The sequence below is a fragment of the Berghia stephanieae genome, chromosome 3 (genome assembly GCF_034508935.2).
Source record: "Berghia stephanieae isolate SIO BIC M18660-M18661 chromosome 3, UCSD_Bste_1.3, whole genome shotgun sequence".
NCBI lineage: Eukaryota > Metazoa > Mollusca > Gastropoda > Nudibranchia > Aeolidiidae > Berghia > Berghia stephanieae.
In genome coordinates this window covers 46,003,167-46,029,919 of record NC_088362.1, presented here as the reverse complement: position 1 = coordinate 46,029,919, position 26,753 = coordinate 46,003,167, and the positions used below count along the sequence as shown (strand labels likewise).

At 32.5% G+C, this 26,753-nt stretch overlaps 1 protein-coding gene across 13 annotated transcripts in view; it reads left to right on the top strand.

The window, feature by feature from the left end:
• LOC144967850 (acyl-CoA dehydrogenase family member 10-like) overlaps positions 1–25,636 on the top strand; it is a 36,510-nt gene extending 10,874 nt beyond the window's left edge. For 6 of the 13 annotated variants that reach the window (XM_078905550.1, XM_078905553.1, XM_078905547.1 and 3 more), the window contains 17 exons: positions 1,164–1,258; positions 1,904–2,019; positions 3,043–3,224; positions 5,108–5,258; positions 6,085–6,230; positions 8,980–9,153; positions 10,141–10,395; positions 11,066–11,238; positions 11,514–11,654; positions 12,269–12,406; positions 13,636–13,726; positions 14,373–14,531; positions 15,581–15,753; positions 16,462–16,605; positions 17,437–17,514; positions 18,355–18,538; positions 21,779–22,110. In XM_078905550.1, the coding sequence (XP_078761676.1) occupies positions 1,164–1,258; positions 1,904–2,019; positions 3,043–3,224; positions 5,108–5,258; positions 6,085–6,230; positions 8,980–9,153; positions 10,141–10,395; positions 11,066–11,238; positions 11,514–11,654; positions 12,269–12,406; positions 13,636–13,726; positions 14,373–14,531; positions 15,581–15,753; positions 16,462–16,605; positions 17,437–17,514; positions 18,355–18,510 (2,372 nt within the window). In that variant the 3' untranslated portion in view covers positions 18,511–18,538; positions 21,779–22,110. Of the gene's footprint in view, positions 1–1,163; positions 1,259–1,903; positions 2,020–3,042; positions 3,225–5,107; positions 5,259–6,084; positions 6,231–8,979; positions 9,154–10,140; positions 10,396–11,065; positions 11,239–11,513; positions 11,655–12,268; positions 12,407–13,635; positions 13,727–14,372; positions 14,532–15,580; positions 15,754–16,461; positions 16,606–17,436; positions 17,515–18,354; positions 18,539–21,778 lie in introns of all 13 variants that reach the window. The other 7 variants (XM_078905559.1, XM_078905557.1, XM_078905555.1 and 4 more) reach the window with 2 other exon arrangements.
• Positions 25,637–26,753: the final 1,117 nt, after the last annotated feature.

Sequence of the window (26,753 nt, the reverse complement as noted above, 5' to 3'; positions counted from 1 at the left end):
CGTGTGTCTGTTTTGTGTGTGTGTGTGTGTGTGTGTATTTTACTCTCTCATTCTCTCTCTTCCTCTCTAATCCTCTTTCTTGATAATTCTTTCCCTGCCCACCCGGCTTCACGTAGTTTCAAAACTGTACTTTCAAATTATAAACCCTTCTTTAACTTTTGGCATTTTGAAATCGTATTTTCTCTATTAAATAAGACAAAAATTTAACATTATTAATTCTTATTTCATTGATTCTTTATTTAAATATCAAAAATTCTTGAAAAAGTGAGCAATTGTTGGCGTTTTTTCCCCCAGTGTTTTATTTGTTTTAAGAACATCTTACATAATAATAAATAACTACAAAACTAATAATTGGATTGTTTCAAAAATTTGTATGTACATTATTAAATGTATAAGCTAAGCTCATGCCAAATTTCACTATTCTCGTCAACTTTTCGATGTCCGTATCTAAGGAGTTATCTTTGCCCATTGATTTAACTGTGCGTGAAAACGGTGCCTCACTTCAAAGTCGATTTTCTTAAAACTTGGTTTTCACACTCTCCCTACTTCAAACGGTCATATCTCGACAATAAATAATCAGAATTGTATAAATTTGGTATCAAATTTTAAAGCATAAAATAAGCTGTGATCGGGTACCAAAAACCCAAAATTGAAAAATCCGACTTAATACCGTTTCGAGGCGGAGGGTCACAAATATATATCGTAATATAATTTGCATTTTTTTAAAATCACATAATGCATTAAAATTTGTGGACAATAAAGATTTATTATTATTATTATTATTATTATTATTATTATTATTATTATTATTATTATTATTATTATTATTATTGTTATTGTTATTATTATTATTAATATTAGTATTATTATTAGTATTAGTATTATTTTTAGTATTAGTATTATTATTATTAGTATTAGTATTATTATTATTATTATTATTATTATTATTATTATCATCATCATCATCATTATTATGATTATTATTATTATTATTATTATTGTCATTGAAATAACAATATTCTTCCATTGTCCACCGCTGACGACACCACCATTCACCGGCACAAGACAAAATTATGCCGTTGAACCATGATGCCATCTCAGGGAACTGTCAGTGGTAGCACATATTGATTGGTTTATTTCGTTTAATGTCACCCTTTTCACAGAGCCTCCCGTACTCAGAGTATTTGAACATGGTCAGTCCAACCCTACTTACTTTTTATCCTATGGTGGCAGGAAAATGGTGTTACGCAAAAAGCCAGTGAGTTTTTAAAATTATTATATAATAATAAATAATTGAGCTTTTATATAGCGCAATATCCACGAAATGTGCTCAAAGCGCTTTAAAGAGGGGGTCCCTGGCCAACAGCAACACTTAACATGTAGGATGAGATATGACGCCTGATGAGCGATATTACAATTTTTTTTGGACAGAGACAACGCTGTTAACGGCTTGGTACTCATTTTACACCTGAGTACGGTGAGAGAATGTGAGTAAAGAACCTTTTCCAAGGACTCAACTATGTGTGAGCGAGGCGCGAACCCAGGACCTTCTGATCCGAAAGCGAGTGTCATACCACAAGACCACATAGCCGCACTTCTCACCACCTATTTAAACTGGCCATTGTTTGACAATTTAACCCTCTTATTATCCTGGATTGGATATTAAGAAAGACACTGTGGAGGAGAGAGGGAAGACTTAACAATAAAAAGTTTTATAAAATTGATTTGTGGATTTGATTCCCCTGTTTCTAGCAGCATAAGATTCTTTTGCTTTTTTTTTATTTGTTTTTTTTTATTAGTTTCTTATTTTTTAATTTGTTAGTTATGACTATGATCTAAAAATTTACAAATTTGCAAGCACCTTTGAATTTCTGAAATCAAACGATCAAACATTCTTTTTCAGCCTGGAAAGCTGTTACCGTCTGCCCATGCAGTCGACAGAGAGTTCAGAGTGATGTCTGCCATGAGTAAAGGTGGGGTGCCTATCCCGAATATGGTTGCCTTTTGCGATGATCAAAGGTGAATTTAAAAATGAATAGAATAATCCCTTTTATCTATCCCTGTAGAAAATTTTCCTGAAAGTCTATTTCAACGAAAGAATGTAAAAGCTCAAGACCTGCAAAGGTACACAGCAATCTACAAATTTTAAGTCTCTCTCTCTCAAGGGATCAATATTGAGATACCAAAAGCAGGACTCATAATTGAATCCTTCAGCTGGTAGTACAAGGTTCCTTTTCTCCACCATCTTGCTTCCATTATGACAATCAGTGTTTCTTCTAAATATAAGCAAATTTCACCACCCATACTTTTTTTTTCAATGTTATTGCTTGAAAAAAATGTTCACCCCTTTGTAAGAGACCTCAATTTTTGCAAAGTCATATAGGTTGAAATGTTTCAGAAAGTTGAATAAATCGTTCTTCCGCAAGTGTTATCATTGTATACATCTACCTTCAGATATGCACAGATATCTTTAAAAATCTCTTTATGGGGTCATTTCCTTTTTTAGCAAAGTGGAGACTTTTTTTGTTCCATTATTGTAAGTCAAAAGATAGCACTTCAACTGGACTTTAGAATTCGAAAAAATATTTTACACACTTCTTGTTTACATTCGTCAGTAGTAAGTAAACATTCAAAGAACATAGTACAATGAAATAAATAAGATTTAATTACATAAATATTCAATCTGTCCATTTGTTGCATGATCCATATATGTCCATTTTCTTCTCTCTCTGCATAACAGCACAAGTTTTCTGTTTTAACCCCTCCCACCCCACCACACTCCCCAGTCCTTTAATATCTGTCTTACTTCTATTCAGCCTTTACATTAAAAAAAACAACATATCAGGTATCTGTGCCAAGTATATTGCTGACACCAAAGAATTCTATATTATTCTGTCTTGTGAATATCTTTCCCTTAGTATGGCAATAGAATAATACATATGAACCGATTAACTTCTAAAACTACTGGTAGTTTCTGGTAGTGATTTTAGTCTCTAGAGCTTTTATATTTTTCCACCCCATCTTCTGTTCTCATATGTTCAGTGTTGTAGGCACACCATTTTACCTGATGGACTACATCACAGGAACGGTTTACACTGATCCACGTTTGTTAGGGTTTGATAAAGAAAGAAAGCGGAAGATCACCAAAGCCATGGTAACTACTCTCAGCAAAATTCATTCTGTTGATATCGACAAAGTGGGACTTTCTGACTATGGAAAGAAGGGTGAGATCATTCATTTTTTAAATTATTTTTTTCCCCCCATCGAATTTTTTTATTTAGTTGTTTATTCAATTATTTATTTATTTATTTATTATTTATTTATTGATTTATTTATTTATTTATTTATTTATCATAGATGGGAACTTTCTGCTTTTTTGAGTTTTTATTTTTATGACACATTAAAAGTGAGAGCCAAGTAATTTTGATTGAAGGTTTTGATGCATTTCTCAGAAAACAAATAATTTCACAATCTGACTGGCTCAGGGAGGGAATTTCAAGTAGAAGGGCCAAGCTGATAGGAGACTTTGTTGTCTCCATAAGAGTTATTCATTGGACAGAAATAAGGTTCAAATCTTTTGGGAAAAATACTCTCAATGAATTGTGATGTCTTGTTATTTCTGGAATGTATTGTAGAAATAATGGCCAATACTAGATTTTTTATTTTAGTTGTTTATTCAATTATTTATTTATTTATTTATTTATTTATTTATTTATTTATTTATTTATTTATTTATGTATTTATTTATTTATTTATTTATTTATTAGAATAGTAGAGTATTAATAGAATAGAGGTATCGTGTACTTTGTTTTCAGCTTCATGGGTAAGTAGTACAATTGTGGTAATTTTGAGATTTGATGAACTAAGAACTAAGCTAGTATCCACTTCTTTCAATTTCGTTTGATAAGACAGATTAGCAAGAAGAGAATTACAGTAGTTTAAAACAAATTTTAACAAAAGACGATGCAACAAATTGTACGGAGTCTAAAGAGAGGAATTGATTGCATTTTTTCCATCTTCATAATTTAAAATTGATTGGATGTATCATGTCATGAATTTATTTTTCCATTTATAATTTACTGTTTAAAAATATACCTATATTTTTTTCAATTAAAATAATGGAATGGATATATTATCAATTGTAATTCACAGCCAAAGTGCCAGGTTTGAGATTTTTTTGCCAAGATAAGGTTGATTTAAATTGATTGATATTTGAAAGACAAGTTTTTAGCCAATTTTTAAAATACTTCCCTGTCCAGGGTTTGGCAGTTAATTGATTAAAAAGGGTCTTCGAAGACATATCAGGGGCAGTTATAATGCAGAATTCTTGAACTCTTTCAGCGCCATTGGCCGTACTGTGAGGCCAGAGCAGAATCTGTTCTACTGGCCATTGGCCGCACAGTGCAGCCGGTCTTGAAAGGCAAAAATAATAATATAATCCCAATCCTACTTTCTACAAAAGTAATATAAATTGAACCAATGGTATCATGTCTTTCATCAGAACATTGAATTGGACCTGGGGGGGGGGTATTTTAATTGAGATTTTGCACCAAATTCGAATGTCTCTTTGTCTTAGCTTGTCATTCTCATGCTGCCCCAATCAGGTGTCAGCCAATTTGTGATGGAAATGCGAATATAGCCTCAGCACTGAAAGAGTTTTAAACAAACATCTTAAAATGTGTCTTTTTAAATGTAACATAATTATGTTGCTTATTTTTATGTTGTATGTTCGAGTAACTGATATCACGTTATTGTTAAGCACTTTGAGCTTGTTAAGAGATGGGATTAGACACCATAGAAAAACCATGTATATTATTATTTTTAAATTATAGTAAAAAGTGGTGTCCAAGTAATTTAAAACCAACCATTTATTGTATCACTATTTAATATTAGTCTGAAGAAAGGGTTAGATCTTATACATTCCTTGTACAGCATATTTAATTGTTATCATATCAGTTGCATAATTTATATTTTCTTTTCTTACACATGGTTGAAGACTCAATGATATTAATGATGATGATGTTAAAGACTAGCATCCACATTTGTCAAACACCACTAATCCCACTATTTTGTAGAACAAATCAGTACAACTCTCATTTCCTTTTAGGACAATACGTGGAACGTAACTTTCACCGCTGGGCCAAGCAATATGAGAACAGCAAGACGCATGAAATTCCTGCCATGACCAAACTCATGCAGTGGATTCCAGAACATTTTCCATCAGATGAAAAAGTTGCAGTAGTTCATGGAGACTACAGGTGAGCCGTTAATCAATTTTACTCTAACTTGATAAGATGATATATTGTTTTTTCTTTATCTGAAAATAAAAGCAGACCTAGCCGTTATTATCAGAAGAGCAGTTACAGTGATAGGACTCTAGCTTCCAAGATTCATCGTAAATGAGATAATGGTTGGTAGTGTGAAATGCAAATTTTTGCTTTGAGGATCTCGTAAAAAGAAAAGTAGAAATCAAAGATTTGAATCTAAAAAAGTGTGTATGAAACACTGCCAGACTAAGCATGAAAAAAAGAATTATCCCAAAATATCAGTCTGCCTTGACTTGGGATTTGAATATAGGCTGCGTTTAAATATACACAGGTAAACTATATGCATTTGTTTAATTTCTCCTGTATTAACTTTAATGAAATTAGACATCACATAAGATGTTAAATCTCAATCTTTAAATCTGGATAAGCAAAATTAAAAGGTGACCCTTTGAGGAGGTTGGTGTATTTGAAAGAAAGATGAAATTAATGTCCACTTTCCGGCACATCTCAGGATTTCACAATGCTCTATTCAGTTGTCATTGTTGTATTTATTTCCTAAGAGAGTAATATGGAATGACATTTACATTGTATACGGTTTGTTGCCTGTCAAACAGCCTTTCTTTATATTAGCCTTCTTACAATATTTATCACTGCCTTTAGTCAGGTACTCACTTACACCTGAGTCAAAAAGTGTTTATAATTTATATTAACTTCTAAATACAGTAGATCTTATGTCCCTCATATTTTTACGTACTTTATTTTTTTGTGAAAAGGTGATGTTACAATGACTATAGCAGCTTTACTTTGTTACATCTAGGTTGGACAATCTGATGTACCACCCAGACAGCGCGGAAGTCCTAGCAGTCCTTGATTGGGAGTTGTCCACCATAGGAGATCCTCTCACAGACCTGGCTACCTGTGCCATAGGATACTACCTTCCTTTCGACTGTCCTCTCATGCCTGGTAAATGAATACCAATGATTCGTTTAAAAAAAAAAAAAAAATTCTGGAATAAATGATGTGTACATTTTGCCCCTCCCACTGCTCCTATTACTACAAAGAGGGTCCTCTATCACTCAACACTGTGGTCCCTTTTTGAGTGGCTTTTTGTCCTTGTCCTAGAGAGTCGGATGGCTTGGTTTTTCCAAGGCTCTGACTGTAGTTCTTTCAGTTACGGAAATATCAGATGTGAGTGAGAGTGATTTTCCGAGAAAGAAAACACTATTCCCTGTAAGTTATCTCTCTGAGTGATAGTGAGTGTATTACTATTTGCAGATATATTTGCCGTCTGAAACGTTGATCAGGGTACCATGATCTACTTGTAAGTAATTTTCCTATATTTTTTATATCATTTTCCTTTTCTTAGGAAATGACACGAAAATGTTATAGTATGGTACTCCCCTGTGTCTTCTTTTATTGTTTGAGGGGGGGGGGGGGGGGAACCTTTGACCCAAGACTTACTTTTTGTATATTTCGTTTTCCATTTCTTAGGAAATGACCGGAAAGTGTTATATATTATGCGTCATTGAAATTATAGGATAAAACAAAATGAGCATTTGTGTGTGATAATTTTTTCGAACATCAAGTAACTCTAATCAAGGAACTTTTAGTAATGAAATAGTTTGATGTCGCATTAGGAAGCAACAAATAATGATAATAATATTAGTGCTCGTTATAATGACGATATTGAGCAGGAGAATGATAACACTACTACTAATAATAATTATACTTATAAGGATGATGGTGATGATGATAATAATAATAATAATAATAATAATAATAATGATGATGATGTTGATTACAATCATCTAAGAAATAATAATAGTAATGCCACTAATATTAAATAATGATAATAATAAAGATAATAATAACAATAATAATAATAATAATAATAATAATAATAATAATAATAATAATAATAATAATAATAATCATAATAATAATCATAATAATAATAATCATAATAATCATAATCATAATAATAATAATAATGATGATAATAATAGATTAGAACTATATAACAAGGACCAACTTGATAACTGTTTTGACCCTCCCACGTACACAATATTAAGATTAAGCTATGAAATTATAATATGGTGTTTTCTTATCATTGCTTGTCTGCTCTCGCAGCCGTTGATCTGTTTAGTGACCCGAAGAAGGTCATGAACTCTAAGGTGACCTTTGACTCTCAATGCGATGTCAGCACCCTGCAAAATTGTACTTGACTAACTCCAGTGACAAAACTATTGTATCTTATTTTCTTAACTTGCATGATATTGTACAGTCGGGAACGCATGATAATAAGGATAATAATGGTGCTAATGATGATGATGATGACGATGATGATGATAATAATAATGATATAATAATGATATAATAATAATAATAATAATAATAATAATAATAATAATAATAATAATAATAATAATAATAATAATAATAATAACAATAAATATAAATAATAATAATAATAATAATAATAATAATAATAATAATAATAATAATAATAATAATAATAATAATAATAATAATAATAGAACAACAACAACAAATAAGAAATAAGTAAAATGAAATAGAATACAAAAGAAATCGTTCGTCAACCTTTACTCTACATGTCATGATAGTCGTCATTAAATTTATAGCGTTATGTTTTTGACCGATATAACATAATAAGTCACTAACACCCAGTGAAAGAAAACCCCGTAACTAGAGTTACGATAATCGTGCTCTCATTGACGACATGTGTCACCTGTATTGGGAAGGTGTGTATCTTTATGGAGATACGGTTGAAGTTGTGATCGCGTGTCACTACGTATATGTGTAGTTCTTGTTGTGTGTTTGTGTCTATTTGTTGAGGGTGGACTCTGGACGCCTGAGAAAGTAGGTAAAAATTAATTTCGAAAATTACACGGATAACGAGGTGTTGTGTCATATGCATAGACATGATTTCTCTCTCTCTCTCTCTCTCTCTCTCTCTCTCTCTCTCTCTCTCTCTCTCTCTCTCTCTCTCTCTCTCTCTCTCTCTCTCTCTCTCCCTCTCTCTCTCTCTCTCTCTCTCTCTCTCTCTCTCTCTCTCTCTCTCTCTCTCTCTCTCTCTCTCTATATATATATATATATATATATATATATATATATATATATATATATATATATATATTTATCTATCTATCTATCTATTTATCTCTCTATTTATCTACCTACCATACTCACTCATTTGCCCATAGATTATATGGAATGGTCTTGCTATTTATTATTGTATTTCATGTTCTTGGCCATAAATATTCCTCAATCTTGAAGATGCAATATACATAATAGCTATTTATATAATAGCCTTTTATATAGCTATGCATACTTGTATGTGAGGAATGGTGACGTGGTTGTTTGAATATGGCACAAACACATAGGGACCCAAGTTTGAACCCACTATTGGTGTGAATGTTAGTCATGTGCAAAAATCTTAACTCCTACTAATCTCTTTATAGCAGTGCACAGTGGCTGATCTATGGGTTATTCTCTTCTTTCAAAGATCTGTATGATGAGTTTTATTTATTTATTTACTAATCTATTAAACTATTTATTTATTTGTCTATTTATATATTTTTTAACTCATTTAATTATTAATTTATTATTTGATTTGTTCTTTTATTATGTATTTTAAAATTATTTATCATTTATTATTAGCTGGTTTTAAAAGTTACGAAATTTATTTCAGGTCTGGCTGATGAGGATATTGTCAGTCTGGGCATCCCCACAGTACAAGAACTGTTGGATCAATACTGTGCCCAAAGTAACATTCCCCCAATCAGTAACTGGGATTTCTATGTAGCCTTTGTGTTATTCCGTACAGCCGCCATTCTACAAGGGGTTTACAAACGAGCTATTTCAGGTAAGCAGTCACCATGTTAGTGTATTAATATTAATAGTGATAAAGAAAGAGAGAGAGAGAGAGAGAGAGAGAGAGAGAGAGAGAGAGAGAGAGAGAGAGTGTGTGTGTGTGTGTGTGTGTGTGTATGTTTGTGTGTGAGAGAGAGACAGAGAGAGAGAGAGAGAGAAATTTGAATGGATTGATGTAATTGTTATGCGCCTAGAGCTTTATTGTATAGAGGATTTGGACGCAATATAAATAAATTTCATTACTATTATTATTATTATTATTATTATTATTATTATTATTATTATTATTATTATTATTATTATTATTATTATTATTATCATTATTATTATTAAATTATATTATTTATTATTATTATATTATTATTATTATTATTATTATTATTATTATTTATTATTATTATTATTATTATTATTATTATTATTATTATTATTATTATTATTATTATTATTATTATATTTATTATTATTATTATTATTATTATTATTATTATTATTATATTATTATTATATTATTATAATTATTATTATTATTATTTATTATTATTATTATTATATTATTATTATTATTATTATTATTATTATTATTATTATTATTATTATTATTATTATTATTATTATTATTATTATTATTATTATTATTATTATTAATAATTTTTTAAAAAGCACTTATTATAGAACATAACCCCATCTAATCACTAATCACTTAATATTGATACAGTACCTTACTCAAATGCAAATCTGGTTTGAATTTGCTTTCATCGAAAAAATGTTTACAACTGATCTGTGATTCCACAGTAATTCAGTTAGTGGATAGAAAGCAGTATCCACTGAATGTGCTCATGTGCTCAAAGCGCTTTACAAGATCATATTAAAGACCAATAAGAAAACACTTTGTGATGAACCAACATCCTATCCAAAGGCAACAAGCAAGTATTACAATCCACTATTTATTATTTTCATTGTTTATCTAACTACACAGGTCAAGCCAGCTCATCACAAGGTAAAGTCGTAGGGGAATTTGCTACAACAATGGCGGAAATCGGCTGGAAAATTGCCTCTCATAGTTCTCTCCCTCCAAATCCCAAAATAAAGCCAAACACAACAAGTTCAGACATGTCCTCTCAGAAACGGTCCTATTCCACTCTGACGTCATCATCACAACGTCATCACAAGACTGTCATGACATCACTTGTTAGACAGATGGCCTCAGGAACTCAAAGCGCTGACAATGTTGGTGAGTTAAATATTTATATTGAGCAGTTTCAATGAGTGTATTTGTCATTAAGAAATTTATTTTACCTCTTTTAAAAAGAATTATTTATAATTGCGAAATTTTTGCAATTTTATACAGTGCAACCTCTGGATAATGATGCCTCTGAATAATGACAACCCCTGGATAGCGACATTTTGCCTCTGTTCCTGATTTTTTATGCTTTAAATTATTAGTAACAAAAAAAACCCAAATAGTGACATTCGTTCTTGAAAAACTCCTGTTTATTGACATCAATATAGCGATAATCGGCAGTTAACACTGAAGCTTGATACAAAATATCAAGCCAAATAGGTAACATCATTTGTGAACAGCATCATCTCGTACTCATAGACAATAAAAAGCCTACTCATAGCAAATGAGATCACTTTGTTACCGACCAATGCGAAACTGCTTTACCTATCAGTGAAATCACTTTATCATTTTGCCATCAGGTACATAGAAAAACGGTGCTCTACAGGGCTGCCACACATCATGTTTCAATTTTTAGTTTTAATTTTTAATTTTAGAAAATAATAAATACCTTCTTTTGAGTGGGAAAAGGATAATAAAGGAAAAGAAAAAAAGGGGAAAAAGATTCAGAACAAAAAACAAAAACCAATTTTATGTTTTGTTTTGGGTTTTTATTCCTCAGGTAAAATGGCTGTTTCTGTTGAAGGGTTATCCCCTCACGTCCAAGACCTCCATAAGCGTGTCAAAGAATTCATCAAAGTTCATGTCTTACCACTTGAGAAGAGACGCATAGAGACTTATTCTGATCCCAAATTTGATAGGTGGCAAGTTATGCCTGAGATGGAAGAAGCTAAGGTAATGAAAATTGTTTGTCATATTAAAATATCCTTTTTCACGCTGGTGAAAAGCAAAATTATGTTTTCTATCTGTCCCAACCATTTAGGCCCCCATCGGATATGATAACCGGTTTTGTCCCCTAGGTTTGAGACTCAGTTCCTAGTCAAGAAAGACTGATTTTTATGTTGTATTTTTCTACATGCTTTGACTGGCAATATATCATACATCAATCTTTATTTTCCAATCTTTCACTTTCTGAAGACCTCGAGGATAATTTTTATAAATCTTTTCAGGCCAAAGCCAAAGCAGCCGGCTTATGGAATCTGTTTCTACCACTGGAATCCGACCCTGATAGACGCTATGGTGCTGGTCTCACCAACTTGGAATATGCGTTTCTGTGTGAAGAAATGGGAAAGTGCATGCTGGCCCCTGAGGTAACTTTTTAATGATATAAATACAAGGCCACAAAGCTAGGATTCCAGTTTCTTTTTATGTCATGGTCTTTCTAAAATACTTATCAATCACATCCAGAGATTGAATCAAGTTTACAAATGGTTTTCTTTCAATTTAAGAATTTACCACTGAAATGGAAACAAATGTTCATTTTTTTTTTTAATTTGATCATTGAGAAATTACTCCTAAGCCTAATAAGAAATATTAGTTTGTATCAGATTTTCACAATTTTTTTTAATTGTCAAGTATCCATCCATATTCCATCAAAAATTTGTTTTCTTTCGTCCTCTAAATTGAATCTTTTGCTTTTTCAAGTTAAATGAATTTTTAAAATCGATAACCTTCTAATGTGAGATTGGGGAGACTAAGTTTTTGTTGAAATCATGATTTCTATCATTATTATTTGGCTATGCTGAAATAGAATATTAGTGACCAAGAAAACATCGTTATTTTGGCAACTTTAAGTCAAATATTGTTGTTACTGCTATCTTGGTGAAAAGATTAGGATATTTTCTCAGGGTGGAATAAAATCAAATCTAGTCTGCAAAAAGTGATTGTTGTAATTAAATTCATTATCTTTTGTTTGGATTCTCAGGTGTTTAATTGCAGTGCCCCAGACACTGGTAATATGGAGACACTGGTGAAGTATGCTACAGAGGAACAAAAGGAGAAATGGTTGATACCTTTGCTGGATGGGAAAATCCGATCATGTTTTGCAATGACAGAACCCGCTGTACGTTAATAATAAGATAGACAATAAATAATTTAAACACACTGAGACTGTATTTTGCGATTCCACTATTTTGAGATATACTGTTCTATTTATGGCAGTGTTCCAATTAATATTTATAATTTTAAGATATTGAAATGCTTGAACTTTAGACACAAATCTGAATGGCTAGCATTTTTTTTTTTTTTAAAAGATGTATATAATTTAAAAATTCCCTCAGTGCGACACTATAAGATACTGTTATCTGGTCATTCCCTTAAGTAGTATAGGTAAATATAGATAATCCATCTGACAAATGTTTGATGTCAACAGGAATCACTCATGTTTATCTTATTGAATATATCGGTGTCTAATGATCTTGCCTTAGGAATAAAGATAAAAAATGCTTGAAATCTTCCCCCTCCTAACAAACACTTTATTACTGTTGTAAACATTTTTCTTTCTATTGGACTTACTGTTAATGCTGACATGATATTTTCAGTGCTATGTAATTGCTACATCTTTTAGAATTGTATCTCAGAATTTAAATACTGATGTATAAGATAAATCTTCATTCTTTTTACGCATTATACTACTTTACAAATCAAATTATTGAGGCCTGCATTGTTGTCTGGATTTTGAGAAGATCGAGGATTGTCACTTCCTAATGTATAATCAAAATTTGATTGCCCGGTATAGAACAGATTGCACATTTTATGAATCTCTGTTTTGCTCATGACACCCTTGCCATATATTAAAATCATAGTGATATTGAGTCTTATTGTTTCCTTAAGCATGTAGAAATCTCAACACAGCTCATATATATCTGACTGTGACTGACAGTAGCGATCTTTTGTCAAGCACTTTTCAATATCGCTTTCTTTAATGGTGCTGCACATTTCAAGTGGAACAAACAAATTGCTTTACCTGATGTGTTCTTTATATAGAGTGATTGTTCCAGGAGTTTACATTTTTCTTTGGAGTTAGTATTACATCCCCTGTGGCCACTCTCATTAGTTTGCATATATTATGATAATATTTTTAAAAAGATGAAAGGAGGAAGAAACTTCTAATATGACGTTTATCACTTTGCCAACCAACGAATTTGTCATTCAATACAGGTGTTTTTTAGCCCTATTTTACTGTGAAATAACTCTGATTACTACTATAGTTTTGTAATTAAATCAAGGCAGGAGTCAAGGCAATTATCATTGACCCTTTATGTTTCTTATTTCTGTATTTTTTTTTCTCAGGTTGCCTCGTCAGATGCTACTAATATTGAGTCATCAATACGCAGGGAGGGAAATGAATACATTATCAATGGTCGCAAATGGTGGACTTCAGGTGATTTTATTCAAATGACTAATAATTTCTTCTCTTACTTTTTTCTTCCTATTTTTTTTTTCAATGAATGATGATAAAGGCTAGCAGGTGGCGTAATGAAATATGCACTAGCAGGTTGAGAAATCAAAGGTTCAAATCGCCCTGAGACACTTGGATTTTTTCCTTACAACTTACATTCTCTATTTTTCACATAATCTATTTGTTTATAACTTCAGATCAGGCTGTTGATAGAGATTCGACTATCGTTGTTGCATACTTATGAGCTTTTGTAACTTTGTTTTCTTTGACTTTTTATGATTGGGAAGCATATTCTGGAAAAGGGCAGTTTTACATACATATTGATTGCTTGTCCTATTTGTTTACTTAGAAAATACAACCATCCCAAGCCAGAGCCAGCTATCTGACAAAACTCTTGATTTTCAAGATTTTGTTTTTATTGCACTATTCCTACCTGCATCATAATGTGGCAATTCTGCAACACAATTGTATTTTTCATTGATTAAACCCTAATCAAAAATAAATACCTAATATTACTAGATATTAATTATTTTCCATGTTTCATAAATACCTCACTTTACCAATCAATGGCAAAATAAGCTTATTCAAAATGTATTGGGTACAATAAGTGATGTTATTGAATTTGCAGGTGCCTTAGACCCCCGATGCAAGCTGTGTATATTCATGGGGAAGACCGACCCAGGCACAGTTAAACACAGACAACAGTCTATGGTGCTGGTTCCCATGGATACCCCTGGTATAACCATTGTTAGGCCCCTCACCGTGTTTGGATATGATGATGCTCCTGGTAAATGAATATACATTTTTTTCAAGGTTTTTTTTCTTCTAAATAAATATAACAGCTTCCAAAAGCAGCTGAATAAGTTAGCAAAGAGCATGTGTACTCAAACCCTTCACTCTTCTTCAGTCAACAATTTCTCGTAAAAGTTTATCATAAAGTTTATCATACAGTACCTTAAGTTTGGAATTAAGAAATACTGGGCAGAGTTCCCGACTTCCCATAGTGGGCAGGGAGGTACTTGCTATGTCTTCCATCCCGCTGTATCTGTTTTCCAATTGCTTTCTGTCTTTGTCTTGGAATGGGATTACTTGGTTTTGTCAGACCCAGGCCGGAGTCGTTGACTGGGAGGGAAACAGTCAAACGTAAAGTTATTGTATTGGTAGATGCTATTTTTTTTCCTTGTAAATCATCTCTCTGTTATGTATTATTATATTTGTTGTTTTGAATTTATAATGCAAGCATTGAGTGTATTCCTCTTAGTGGGATATTGTGCTCATGTCTGGATGAGACTTTTAGGTGATCTCAGACCATCTTCACTCATTCCCTATTTCTACCATTCCTCTTTGTCTTACTTTTCCTAGGGTGCTTTAATTGTATTTATATAACTTTTAAACTGTCACATTCTCTTCCTTTTTACTGGCGCTGATATGACCTAAATGTGTTTCAAGCGCCGTAAAACATTTAAAAACAAACAAACAAACAATTAAGAATTAATTTAAGAATTCATATAAAAATCACTGTTTATTTTTATTTATTTATGTTATTTTTGAAAAGAATTAGTATGGCCTCTCAAACAAAAACTCCTCAAATTTTGATATTTCACATTTATCATTAATAATGATACACTACCTTATGTCTGGAAATATAAGAATTCATGTATAATATTACTGGTTATTTCATTCTGTTACCATGATTTTCAATACTCACCTGTAGGCGATTGACACTGTCAGAATTAGGAATTTACTTTTTTGTACCATTTCCCCTTAAATTCACTTTTATATATTTTAATCTGTCTCATTATTACCATGGAGTCATGTGATTTTGTTCATCACCAGAGGGACATGCTGAAGTGTTGTTTGAGAATGTAAGAGTTCCTGTGTCAAACATTCTGCTTGGCGAGGGCAGAGGGTTTGAGATTGCCCAAGGTAGACTGGGACCTGGAAGAATCCATCATTGTATGCGTTTGATTGGCTATGCTGAACGGTCTCTTGGTCACATGTTAGAAAGAGTAAGAATTTATTTGTTCTCTGAATTGTAAACAGTGGCTAATTCATCAATGTCAGGTATAGCATCAGAGAAGAATATTCGAATGTTCTCGGGGAGGGACTGAAAAACACTGTATAATTAATATAAGATAAACGAATAAGATTGAGTTTAACTGCTGTGTGCAAGAAATTGATGAGTATGGTTTATTCTTGTTGTTAATCGCCATGTCAATATGAGGCATGCACCAATAAGCATGTTTGTTGAGTGTCAGCATTGTACTAAATTTTAGCTATTGCGGGTTTTTTTGGGGGTTTTTTGTTTTTTTTTGTTTTGTTTTTTTAGCTTAGCACAGCATAGTCAGCTCGTCTTCTTATGCCTATTGGCCTGTGGCTGAGTCTGTTGGGTCTACTGGTCTTTTTACAAGACCTACCCTCGTGACTTTCCCCACTGACTACTGATCTTTTGATCAGATCTCATATTTTTTTAATCTATTATTTTTGTACCTCTTTATATTAATATTTAGAAGGATTGGTGTGGAGGGAGGCTTGGTGTATGTAGATACCAACATATAATGAAATTGTGGAATTTTCATTTGCTTGGAAAATAAGAATTTACAATTTAATTATTACTGGAGAAACAAACTAAATTATAATTTAAGTCACCCTGATGGTTATTTTTTTATTTTTGTTGGGTTCATTTGATCAATTCTTTCTATTATTATCACTTGCAGACTTTGGAACGAGTGGCATTTGGCAAGCCATTAGCAGCTCAGGGTACCATCCAACAGGATGTGGCGAAGTCAAGGATTGAAATAGAGCAGTGTCGTCTACTCGTCCTCAAGGCAGCCCACATGATGGACCTCTATGGAAACAAGGTGGGCATTTCTTTTTTGTTTTTTTTTTGCTTGTTTTTCTTTGTTTGCATCCAATGTTTGGATTTGTGTTTTGTTTTTCTTATTTAGATTTTATTTTAGGAAGTTCTCCAAAGCCATTGGGTTTACTGTCTGTATCAATAAACAGACAGGAGTAATTGTTTGCTACCATTTTGACAGGATGCTGGTCTTATTGCAAAGTACTGTAAAAGAATTAACTATCCAATCTCTGCTGGGTGGACAGGGGTTGAGGGGAGGGAGGGTCAAAAAATAGTTTGACTGCACCCCGGATACCTATGCTTTTGAGGCAAGTGCCCTACTACTAATCCCTTTCTATTTTTAGTAACATGTTTATTTAGGATATATTAGATTTTCATCTTTGTTTTTCATTGAATTAAACATGGGAATGTAAATCTCAACGTTGTAATGTCAATGAGCCTTTGCATTGCTACTGTATTCAGAGCACGCTAAAAAAATATATCATCATTTATCAATCTTTCCCAATTTTCCAATTGTTTTCCCGTTCTAGGGATCCTTCTTAACCCTTTAAAGGCTGGACTGAATTTTTTTTAAAGCTTTAATTTTTCTCAATACATAGAAGTTGACCTAACTAAAAAAAAAACTAAACTAAAAAGAGAGATGACTTGGGTTTAAATGAAATCTAAGTGGTATTGTTGTTATTTCTCTCTTGGTGAATACAAGTGAAATGTGATGCCAGGTTTGGAGTAAAATTGAATTTTCTCTTTAAAGGGTTAAACCATGATGTGTCAATTTCAGCTTCAATAATAATAGGATGAATCTTGGCTAATCGTTTGAGATTATCTTTACGTACAGGTTGCAGCACCAGAAATTGCCATGATAAAAGTAGCAGCACCAAGTATGGCCCAGACAGTGATAGATAGAGCTATTCAGGTAATATTTTACATACTATCCCCTTATATCGATGCTTCTCTTACTTCGAACATACCTTTTATTGATACAATGAAAAAAAAAACAACATAGGTAGAGACGATTTTAATGCATCACCGTGTCTCGATTGTCTGATGCACTGAGAAATCAGCCACATGGACATCACGTTGCTGGATAGTTGATCATTTTGGCTTCAGCCATTCCACTATTGCCTGCCTTATTCAAAGAACAATGAATTGGGTAAGCACACAAGCTGATGACAACAATATTCATGACCAATATCATGAAAATCCATTAACTCCAATGAGAATTGTGGCGAATGGCCTGAAGGTTAGCCAACAGACTGTTAGTAACTGTCTCAAAGGACAAAGTTTAAATGACGAAGACTTTATGTTGGTCATATTTTGACTAACCAACTCTGTCGTCTTCGTCTGAAATGGGCAATGGTGCACCAAAGATGGTTTATTCCTCAGTGGAGTGCTGTTCTCTTCACTGATGAAAATCGGTTCAAATCATGCGCAAAAGTTCTTTCCGTGTATTGTGTGATCTGGACATGTTTTTTTCTTTGGCATATAGGATACATCAAATCTTTGATAACGTTAGCATATCATTTATCAGTGGAAATAGAATTGGCTGTAGTTTTAATCTGATTTATTATTTTAATTAAATCGCCTTGACCTAAAATGCTACAGGCGATCAAAAAGTGATCCATTTTTTTTTTTGCATACATTAAACTCTGATTTTAATTTTGAAAGGGGCTTTATGATTCATATAGATATACATGGTCTCTTTTTTAAAAAACATTTAGGCAAGTTTTCTTTCTTAAAAATTCCATATTCTCAGGCCCACGGTGGAGCCGGGTTGAACCATGACTTTCCTATGGCAGTTATGTTTGCCTGGTCCAGAATACTGAGACTGGCTGATGGCCCAGACGAGGTCCACATGCGTAGTATTGCTCGACATGTCTATGCCAAGTCTAAAGACCAAGCTAAATTGTAAAAACAAAACAAAAAATCCTAAAGAAAAGGTGTGATTTGAAAGTTGATTTTTTTATTTTTTAAAAAAATATTTGTGATTTATTATTGACTAGTTTTGCAGTGCTTTTTATTACTCTGTTGAACTACTTATTGATTTTTTTTTTTGGATCAGGTCTTGTTAATCCGAATATTTTAAGGATGAATATATATGGGAGTCCAAATCGTTGTTTGTTGTTAAGAATATATATATATATATATATATATATATATATATATATATATATATATATATATATATATATATATATATATATATATATATATATATAAAATGTTTCAAGTATAATTATGATCAACTTCTACAATATTGTTTCGAGCATTCGCTCTCATCAGGAAGTGAACGATATTGTAGAAGTTGATCATAATTATACGTGAAATATTTTATAAATAGCTCCTTTCATCATAAAGTTGAGCACTATTATTCCCTGGTTTTTGTTTTTTAATCTTATGTATTATAATATATATATATATATATATATATATATATATTATATATATATATATATATATGTATATGTAACATGGTGATGATTTATCTATATTTTTATCAAATTGCTATGAATTATAGGTTATGGATTAGTGCTAAAACATGGATATATAATGGGGGTTGGGGCATTGTGATGTTTTTTCTTCGTGTCTCAATCATTTATTATTAAAATTATTCTTTGGCATTCTTATTCATTAATCTACAATGTACGGAGGATCTATTACTCTACCATACAATGTTCCAATTTCTATAATATGAAGGTTAATAAGTATATTTAACACACAACCTAAAATCCTAATCAAAACACCTAATGATGTCATTAAAAGATTTTGTCATTCTTTTATACCTTAAAATAATGATGACGATAATAATGAATTGCATTTATAAAGCACTTTATCCTGTAACAATAGGTTCAAAGCGCTTTACATTGTAGTAGTCAGAACATTATGTGCAGGTGCAAAGGTAACTTGATATTTTTATAGTAAGTTAAGTTAAATATGATTTTAAAAAACAATTATTATACTACATGCCTTCTTAGTAATTGTACAATTATCAATCATTGCATGGTTGGTGAATATTTCTATAAGACAGCTTGATTTCGACTTCGGAAATGACACAAAGAAGGAATTATAAAGAATGCCACTTGGACAATCATCAAATTGCAAATTCTGAAATTCTTGAAACGGAACTGATATTGTTTAAATGTTGTCTACTGTATGCAGGAATTATGCAGTTGAAACTTGGAATAAGTAATCGTACATATTTTGCACATAATTCTTTTCCTGGCAATAAGTCAGTGCAGATCAAGAAGAAGAGAAATAGCAGATGTTTATCGATCTCTGTTTAAAATAAATTCCGCGGCATTGGTATTAAGAATTGATTGATTCACTGTATAGAAACTAACACTTGTGTTGTAAAATGTCATCTAACTCATTATTTATTAACCAACCCGTTATTGAGACAATTTTACTACTGGAAAGACAAACATATCACGTAACTTATAAATATCCATAATATAAGAGATAATGGTAACAATTTTGTTTGTTCTTCTTTTCTCCTTTGCATCATGTTGGTGGCAAAGGTTGCATTTTGTTGGATACTTTGTCATTAGTTTTATTTTTAAAAAGATTTCTTTTTAATAAGAAAGATCTTCATTTCAATATTACCAATGAGCTATAAACATAGAGTTTGGCACTAAACATATAGCATGATTAGTATCTTATAAAACATAAACAATATAGACAAATTGGGTGTCATTTGACAACGGATAAAGTGCAAGAATAATTTGAGACTTTGAAACATGAGTATTTTAGTATCATGTTCTTGATTTTGTTTCAATCAATTTTAAAATGTTTTTTCTATTAAGTTTTGAAAGAAATTCATTTAACATTGAAACAAATTGATCCTAACATTATGTATGACATGCACATATAGTTTATTACAACCTCTAATTTGTACAAACTAAACGGTTACTTTTTGCACCTTTTTAATATATATATATATAGTATATGGCCAACTCCAAAATGGTATGCATAGGTCATTTTTTTTCTGAATGTAATCTCAAATGCCAAGTCTGGCCTTATCATGATAATTGGGACCTCTCTTTGGACATGATCCTTGTATTATGTTGTGCACAACTTTTAGTGAGCAAATTTCTGAAAACGACTTTTTCTGCCATAGCTCGTTTTTTGGTGGGGGTTTTTTTTTTTCAGAAGGGGGAGGGCGGGTCCATTGTATTGTCCTGAGCATGGAAAAAAATTATTCTTTTGATGTGTAGATATTTTTAAAAAATAATAATTTAAAAAATAAAAAATTGAGCTTTTATATAGCACTATATCCACTAAATGTGCTCAAAGCGCTTTACAAGGGGACCCTGACCAACAGCAACATGTAACGTGTAGAACGAGACAGGACACCTGTAAGGCGATATAACAATTTTTTCCGGACAGAGACAATGCTGTTAACAGCCAGTTACTCATTTTACACCTGAGGTGAGAAAATGTGAGTAAAGAGCCTTTTCCAAAGACTCAACTGTGCGCCGAGCGAGGCTCGAACTCAGGACCTTCTGATCCGAAAGCGAGTGTCATACCACTTGACCACAAAGCCGCATGTTATTGATACTATTACTGGTCATGAATGTCAGGGTTTCTTAATTAGTATAAGTACATTGCTATGTGCTTAAAATTTCAGATTTTGACTGTAATGATGTGTTGACTTTAAGCAAAGTTGACATTATATGCCTTTTGGATTTTAAAAAAGTGATTATTAAATGTTTACGCAGACATTAATGTGCAATCCCTCTTCTATATCGTGCCTTGTATGATAAGAACATCTCTCTATATTTGTAGTGTGCTGATTAATTAACGTCCACAGGTATGGTGTTCACAATGCAGTACTAATCGCCCTATCTCTTTCTTGTCATGTGGAACGAAATCCCTTCATTTTCAAAATGTCAGTTAGCTTAGCAGTGTTGTCTTAAAGCAAATTTTCTGCTAAGGAAGGATGACAACAGTACCACTGTCAAATGCTGCAGTGAAGAGTTTACTTAAAGCATGAAGACAAATTTTAATATTTTAATATTCCCTGATATCTTGTTTTTCATGGATGATTTTTCTTTCATTACAAAACAGGCTGGGAATTGATAACAGAAATACAGGCTTATTTTTCACTTTTAATTCATTTAAAATATTGAGCACATTATTCAACAAATAAATCAATTACTTAATTTTTCATCCCATGACAGACTCACGGAGGAGGCGGCCTTTCCAGTGATTTTCCTATGGCTCACCTATTTGCTGCTGCCAGAACACTGCGACTGGCTGATGGGCCTGATGAGGTCCACCAGAGGGCTGTTGCCAGAATGCAGTATGCCAAAGCCAAGAAGGCCAACTTATAATTTGTTGACTGTTTTATTCATGTGATATAGCATAGAACCATAGCAAAAAAAAATAAAAAAATTGTATGTTCATTTATATAGCGCATTTGCCATATTCATCATGACAAATGCACTTTGCAATGCTTCGTTTATACCTTCAACATGTGAGAAATCACACTTTTATTTTATGCAGTAAAAAATTCCTTGTAACACGCTTTTAGCGTATTTGATGTGATATCGTGCCCTATAAAGATGGTTGTTTTTGTTTTTTTGTGCAAAGGGGGGGGGGTGGGGGGGTTGTGTTAGCTGCTTTTTTTTTTTTTTTGGACCTCTTGTCTTACATCATCCACGCTGCTGAAAGCGGGATACTAATTTGGGTTTGTAATGTTTGTAAATGGCCATGTCCAAGAACTTATTGGGGCCAGAGGTTTGTGATCATTGTCTCAACTCTGATCGATTTAACATGCCCTTTGTTTTAAAGTTAAAAACAAAACCTGAAACCTTGTTTCTTGGTACAGAGGGAACGATACCAGCTTGCTTCACCATATGACAAAATTACCCAGTTCAAACTCATGTTTAGTCACTTGCTAAGCCCTTGAGTAAAGATTTTTAAAGCACAATTTCATCGCCACTTTGATCGGTAGTGTTTTTGTAGTATAACATAGTGGTATCTTTTGTTTTTAAATATTGTGAGTGCCTTAAAAATCTGTATATCCCTTACTTTGAATGCACAGTCTCTATTGGGAGAAATAAAAAGCAAAATGCCCTGAGCATCATGATAAAACCTTGGATAAGCACTGTGTATATAAATTGTGCTTACTGCTGCATCGTGTACACAATATTATCATGTCCTACCATACCACATTTTTATAATTTGTAAATTTCATTTGTTACATTATAAGCATAACAATTTTGGTTTTGTACGGGAACAAAAATTGGAGCTTAAAATCTAAAAGTGATGAGTGACATTATGCCAGACAAAGGAAATTGAACATTTCATGAAAAAAAATCATGCAAACAGTCGAGCTGTTTTGATTTTTTAGGATTAAAAAGTACTTTTGGTACTTTTCTGTCTGTTTTGTTTGGTACTGAACCATAACCACATTGTGAATATATATGTTTTTATAAACAGTTTTAAATGTCTTTGTTGTTATATAAGTTCACAATACATAGTGTATCTATTGTTGTTTAGCGAGTTATTTTATTATTTTTAACTCTTGAATATTCTTTTGGTGTAGATCACCATTTTGTTAACTGTTGAAATGTATATTTGGTTGCGTGAGAAGAAAGATACTGGACTTCATGAATGTTTCGAAGTATGTGAATCATATATACAATTTAAGATTTATTTTTCTGAAAGACTGGATTTTATCTTCCAAACTTTTTTTCTGTTTTTAAATACAATTAATTTGTTTTAAATTTTTTGTTAAATAAATTGTTTCTTGATTTTAGTTTATTTTGTTGAGTCATTACAGACCTTTAAGTTTAATTTATTATTTTTAAGATTTATTGTTTTATCTAATTTTTTTTTTTTTTAAATGTTTACCTTAATCAGTATACAAGTGAATACCATCATAAAATTCTCACTAATAAAATTTGTCCGGTATTTTGGTTGCTCACGACGCAGTACATAATGTGCTCTTGACTTTCTTGGAGGAAGTCACAAGACGGGAAATACAATCAAAACCGCTGGAAAGTATTCCCATTGTAGTACGGCAAACATTGTTGACCATGCAAGCGGTTAAGTAGTCCACAATTTATCTTGAATTTGTATACTTGTTGATTGGCTGTATTGATAACTTTTCATTGTTCTATCAATGCAATTGTAATTTTTTAAAAATGTTGTTTCTGGGTGGGGATCCTGACCTCCCATAGTGGGCAGGGGGGTACATGCTGTGTCTTCTATACCCCTATACCCGTTTTCCAATTGTTTCGTGTCGTTGTCTTGGAATGAGATTACTTGGTTTTGTCCTGACCCTGGCCGGAGCCCTTGTCTGGGAGGAAAACAGTTGAATGTATAGTTATAGTTTTGGGAGATGATATTTTTTTCCTTGTCAATCATCTCTCTTATGTATAGTTTTTTTTTTTTTTTTAAACATATTTGTAAACATTTGAGTGTATTCTTCTTAGAGGGATCTTGTGCTGGGTGAGACTTTTAGGTGATCTCAAACTAAGTACTCTGATAGTGTGCTCTTGGAATCTACACCTGTTTCCTATTTGAATCAATTCCCCTTTGTCTTACCTTTTCGTGGGTGCTTTCTTTAATCGTAATTCTAGAACTTTTTACTATCCCATTTTCTTCCTTTTTACTGGCGCTGATATGACCTAAATGTGTTCCAAGCGCCGTAAAACCCTTAAAAACAAACAAACAACATAAATTTTGTTTTGGGTTTGTTTTGTTTTTTCCATTATTTTTTTAATGCTGATGTAATTTTATAAACATAAATAATAATGATTTTAAAAAAATTGTTTTTTGATTACGTAAACCAGTATGTGCCATGTAAATGTTTTCTTCAGATTATATCAACAGACTGGGTGGGGTTCCCTACCTCCCATAGTGGGCAGGGAGGTACTTACCTTCTCTTCTATCCCCCTATATCTGTTTTCCAACTTGCTTTCTGTCTTTATCTTGGAACGAGATTACTTGGTTTTGTCCTGGTCCTGGGCGGATGCCCTGGCTGAGAGGGAAGCAGTCGAATTTATAGTTAGTTTTGGGAGATGATATTTTTTTGTCCTTGTAAATCATCTCTCTGTTATGCATTGTATTGTTTTCTTTATATTATATATGATTTGTACACATTTGTGTTCCTCTTAGTGGATACCTGTGCTTGTGTCTGAATGAGACTTTTTGTGATCTCAAACTAAGTACATTGATAGTGTGCTCTTGGAATCCACACCTGTTTCTTATTTGAACCAGTTCCCCTTTGTCTTACCTTTTCTTGGGTGCTTTAATTGTAATTCTAGAACTTTTCACTATCCCACTTTCTTCCTTTTTACTGGCTCTGATATGACCTTAATGTGTTGCAAGCGCCGTAAAACCCTTAAAAACAATAAAAACAATATCAACAGAATTTAATTTTTTTATCTCATGAAACTGTGTTATTGAACTCTACAAAATTACTCCAGTAACATATGATTATTAATTAGCATTCTTTTCTAATTGTTTTAAATTTTGAATTACATATACTATTACTCTACTGTGACAAATGTAAATCTGGATGAAGATGACGTCACTCGGCTCTGTGTTATTGATTTTAGAGTACCATAGAAGTGGATTGTTCTCACTATATTCTCTCAAATAAATTACAGTAGGCCTATATACATTAATGATTACACATTATTTGTGATTGTTGAGGAGGCAGAACTGATGAGTAGTTTTCTTAATTATAATAATGTAACGCCAATCTTGCTTATTGCCAACATATAATGAGCATTAATTGCACCAGTCTATTACTTTAACTTGTAATTACTATAACTATTTATACAGTCAAATATACTTTTGTCCACAAGACGGAGGCAATAGCAATTTGACTGCGTGTACTTTCTGACTGCGTGTACTTTCTGTCCCTTAAACAATCATATCATTGACTTAATGATTTTTATATTTAAAACAAAACTGTCATATATATAATGTATTCAATATTCAGTACACTGTTTAATATAATTTATACTACACATGTCGAGCTCTGCATTTGAACCATTAAAAGAAATTTACAACAATTTGAATTATTTCCTCTCTTGTGCTGGTTGAAAAGTTTTTAAGTTCTTTATTTAAATTTTGTTTGTTTGTTGTTGTTGGGGTTTTTTTCAGGGGGGGGGGGGGGGGTGATCAGGATGATAAAGTAATGATAACTTGTCAGCTTGGTGCCCTCGACCTCCTTTATTGACTAGGGAAGCCAATCCTTATGATACCATCTCTTGTATTTCCCTTTATCATTCATTCAATTCCCTACGACTTACTGTCCCAATTTTTAGATTTTGTGTGCCCTATTTGAACCAGTCTGACTTTTTCTTTGGTGATTTTAATTCCGGATCTACAACTTTTCCCCAATCATCTTCTCCTTTTGCTGGAATGACCTGAAAGTATCGCTCGTTCTATCAAACCCCCAAAATACAAACGAAAGAACATATGCGATTTCTTGGTTTTTCCCTAGCCCTGCCTGGTCTTTAGCTTGGAGGGACACTTAAATGTATGCAACTCTGTAAGAGATCAAATATATTCATTGTAAATCATCTGTCTGTAAGATGTTGTTTATAAGATCTTTCAAAAATATATTAAGTATCCCTCTTCGCAAAGATCCTGTATCTGCTCTTGGTGTCTTCTATTCTCTATTTAAATTGGACCCCTTGCCTTATTTTTACTACCTGGTGGTTCAAGCGCATATTGATTAACTCGTGGTTTTTAAGCTTATAGCTATCATGGCATCTTCCTTTTTGCTGGTGCTTAAATGACCTAAAATTGTTGCAAACACCATAAATCCCTCAAAACATACAAACTCCCCCCCCCCCCCCCCCCCAAAAAAAAAAAAAGCCAATAACAAATTTCTGTTGTTGTCATAAAAATACAGCTGAAAATCCGCACTCGGTCAGATTGTTTAGCCATGAAAAACGGGTGTTGATGGTTATATGTTATGTTGCTCTTGATTCTTGATTAAATTTGCCACCCAGCTGTCTGTGATCTCAAGTGACTTGCAATAATTTGGTGCAAATTAGAGCAGAACCTTCAGATACTCAACTGAGTGGGGTTCCTGACCTCCCATGGAGGCAGGGAGGCACTTACTGTCTTATATCCCCCTATATCTGTTTTCCAACATGCCGTCTGTCTTTGTCTTGGAATGAGATT